This window comes from Citrus clementina, unplaced genomic scaffold, assembly GCF_000493195.1.
Source record: "Citrus clementina cultivar Clemenules unplaced genomic scaffold, Citrus_clementina_v1.0 scaffold_3, whole genome shotgun sequence".
NCBI lineage: Eukaryota > Viridiplantae > Streptophyta > Magnoliopsida > Sapindales > Rutaceae > Citrus > Citrus x clementina.
The window spans coordinates 20,661,455-20,665,151 of NW_006262339.1; the positions used below are offsets into that span (position 1 = coordinate 20,661,455).

A 3,697-nucleotide genomic window follows, 5' to 3' on the forward strand; every position below is an offset into this window, starting at 1 on the left:
ACATTTCTTCAACATACGAGTAAATACAATCCACTATTATCATGCGTATACTAATCTAAGTGCAATGGAAGTGTTCAAATAAAAACCAATATGGGTACTCAATCATTTTCTTGAAGAGTCGGTTAACAATTTGATACAAACAGAAAAATATACGCCCTTATTTGAGAAATAAAAAAATCAGGTACCTAGATGCTATTGCTCCTCGTCACTAACTACCACTTTCTGTTTCTATCAGATAAAGAGAAAATGGAAGTGAAGATTGAAGAAGGAAAAGAGCTGTGAGCCTGCGACTGTGTCAGCAGCCATTAGTATTAAAAAAAAATGAAGATAAAAATTAATCGGTATAACAGTAAAATGTATGGCATTTCGCAAATTTAGATCCGCAAATCATGCTCATTCGTAGCTTTGTTACACAGACAACACACAACCCATATACCAACTTTAAACAAAATCAATAAAAAATTAATTAAATTTTTTATCTAATTAATTTTTTCAAAATTTTCCTCTAATTTCCATCCATGTCCTCTCAATCTGTCAATCTCTTGTGTCTACAAAGAAAGAAAGAAAAAAATTTCAGTTTTGGGTCATTTTTATTGATTGGAAAGAGAAGGAACAAAAACCCAGAAACCCAATAAGGCCGGCCAGAATTCCTACATCATAGAACATATAGTCTCTTAATTTATCTAATAATTAAAAAAAAAAATTCTTTACGTCCTTTGCTAGGATTTCTGGTTTTGGTTTTCAAACAAATTTTTTTTTTTCTGGTTTTTGCTCCACTTCCCATCTCTTGTTCTTAGTTCTTGATTTTCGTTACACAAGGTTTTGTGATAGTTACTTTTTGTTTTGGTTTTTCTTCTGAGTTCTGTTGATTCCAAAAGTGTTTTCCTTACAGTTTTGTACATTGCTGTTGTATGGTTAAGGAGTTGAAAATCTTGCTTTTTCTATGAGTATGATTGAAATTTGGTTGAAATTGGGAGAACCAAGATTGGTAATTTCAATATTTGTGAAATTGGGTAGAGTTCATGGTTACCCTTTTGCTTAATGTTGACATTATTGCAAAGGGTGGCTTGTGAATAATTAAAAATCACACCTCTTCGGCAACAAAAGGGATTGTGAGGGTGGGCAAGATTATGGGCTGCATTTGTTCCAAGGGAGCTGCACCAGAAGATGAAATTCATGCAAGCGATAGGGACAAACAATTGAACATTTCCTCTGTTCAATTGGTTGCTCCAGCTCCTTCATTGAGAGAGCATCCTGGGGGGATAGTTGTTGGAAATGAAGGATCAGTGAGGCGGGGGCAGCAGCAGCAGCAGCAGCCTGGGTTGAAGGCTAATGTGACTGTTCCATTTGATGAGGGAGAGAATCCGAGGACAACGATTGTAGAGAGGCCTAAACGAAATCGTCATCAAAGATGTGCTACAATGGATATGGGAATGGGAATGGGAACGGAAACAACCATTGTAGCTGTAGGATTGCAACCGCAGATGTCTAGGATAGTTTGCTTGCCAGTTGGGCCTGAAGGAGACGAAGTGGTTGCTGGTTGGCCTTCATGGTTAACTTCAGTTGCTGGTGAAGCAATCAAAGGATGGCAGCCGCGACGGGCAGATGCCTTTGAGAAGATAGACAAAGTTAGTTCTTGTTATCGCCTCTTTCATATATGTTGCTTATTATCTTGGATGTTTGGATTTAATTTGATTCTCAGATTTATAACTTTTTTACTTGTTTTTGTCTTTTTTTTTTGTAATAAAGCCATGATCTTGAACATGGTAATTGGTGGATTCTTGGGGAGTCTGGTTAGATGAAGCTCTCAAGTTAATTTAGAGTTATCTTAGAGCTAAAGAAAAGTTAAACGTAGTAGTTTACGCTCTGCTTTGGTGTTGATAACAATTATCTTCCTTTTAATTTGACACAACTGCTTACATCTAATATCTTGTAATAATGGTTGGAATGATATGATGTTATAGTTGTTTTATAGTGATACTTTGAAATGATGACGAGTTGAAAGACTCGGAAAACAATCCATCGAGGCAGTAAGGAAATTTACCTTAATCATGAAGTACATACTTTGGTAGTCTAAGATGTGATTCACTGGCAAATATGTTTGTTAATGTGCGTTTAGCTCATGGCTGTTTGGTTGGAGTTCTAATTTCTTAGATATAGGCTTGCTCAGCTTGTTCTGTCATTTTATATGCTAATTTCCAAATGTTATGATAAATTTGCAGATTGGACAAGGAACTTATAGCAGTGTATATAAAGCCCGTGATCTTGAGACTGGTAAAATTGTTGCATTGAAGAAAGTGCGGTTTGCCAATATGGATCCAGAAAGTGTTCGATTCATGGCCAGGGAAATCCATATTTTGCGTAAACTTGACCATCCAAATGTTATGAAGCTTGAGGGTCTAGTTACTTCAAGGTCAGGCAGCTTGTACCTTGTCTTTGAGTACATGGAGCACGACCTTGCTGGGCTTGCAACAACACCAGGCATCAAGTTCACTGAACCACAAGTAATTGCTGTTCTATTGATTTTGATGTTTTAAGTGCCAAGTTTTGTAATATTCTCAGTTTATTAGGTGAACTTACTGCTGGAAAGATTGACCGACTATATGCTCAAACTTTCCACGTTTCTTCTGGCCATTTAGACCAAATAGTTTACTCATCTTGCAGTTGATATTAGTCTTATATTGAAATTTATGCAACTGGATTGCAGATCAAATGTTATATGCAACAGTTGCTTCGTGGACTTGAACACTGCCATAGTCGTGGTATCTTGCACCGAGACATTAAGGGTTCAAATCTTTTGATCAACAATGCTGGAGTTCTTAAGATTGGAGATTTTGGTCTGGCGACTACTTATGACCCTAGTCAAAATCTGCCTTTAACAAGTCGTGTTGTGACTTTGTGGTATCGGGCACCTGAGCTTTTACTTGGTGCTACAAAGTATGGAGCTGCTATAGATATGTGGAGTGCTGGTTGCATCCTTGCTGAACTGTTTGCTGGGAAACCTATTATGCCGGGAAGAACAGAGGTATTCTCATTACATTATATATAGGCTAACATTCTTAAATTGTCTCACGTAGCAGATAACTGATTATAAATTTTTCAAATATCTTATTAATTTTGCATAGAAACATATGTTTTCCATGCTTTGGTGTAAAGAAAATTCCGTCCAATCTAAAGAGGACATTTTACATGTATTTAGATATAACTTAACTTAAGGAACATTTTGCTTTGCTCTAGATTAAATTTCCATGTGGGGAATGGAAAACAAGAATTAGTATGCAGTGAGCATTACTTGTGTGCATCATGTGTTGTGTGAATGTTTGTTTGTTCAGTGTTTCCATGCTATCTTTAAGACAGTAGATTATTATCTATGAACTCTTGTGAAAAGCATGATTAATATTTCTGCGGATGCAATGGGCATTATAAATAATGAGCGAGGGAAAATTGAAAAATTTAACACGGCAGTCACATTTAGGTGATTATAACAACAGTGTTCCATGTAATTACAGGTGGAGCAAATGCACAAGATATTTAAGCTTTGTGGTTCACCCTCTGAGGATTATTGGCGGAAATCAAAATCCGCACATGCAACTAGTTTCAAGCCTCAGCAACCTTACAAGCGTAAAGTTCTTGAGACATTTAGAAACTTCCCTCAGTCAGCTCTGGCTCTAGTTGAAAAACTACTCACAATTGAAAC

General features: G+C 36.6%; 1 protein-coding gene across 1 annotated transcript in view; it reads left to right on the forward strand.

Moving 5' to 3' along the window:
* The first annotated feature begins 932 nt into the window (after positions 1-932).
* Positions 933-3,697, forward strand: part of LOC18049638 (probable serine/threonine-protein kinase At1g54610) — a 6,935-nt gene continuing 4,170 nt past the window's right edge. Inside the window, exons 1-4 of the mRNA XM_006441563.2 lie at positions 933-1,628; positions 2,223-2,504; positions 2,708-3,025; positions 3,510-3,697. The exon at positions 3,510-3,697 is cut by the window's right edge and continues 11 nt beyond it. Of these exons, the coding sequence (XP_006441626.2) occupies positions 1,131-1,628; positions 2,223-2,504; positions 2,708-3,025; positions 3,510-3,697 (1,286 nt within the window). The 5' untranslated portion in view covers positions 933-1,130. The remainder of the gene's footprint in view (positions 1,629-2,222; positions 2,505-2,707; positions 3,026-3,509) is intronic.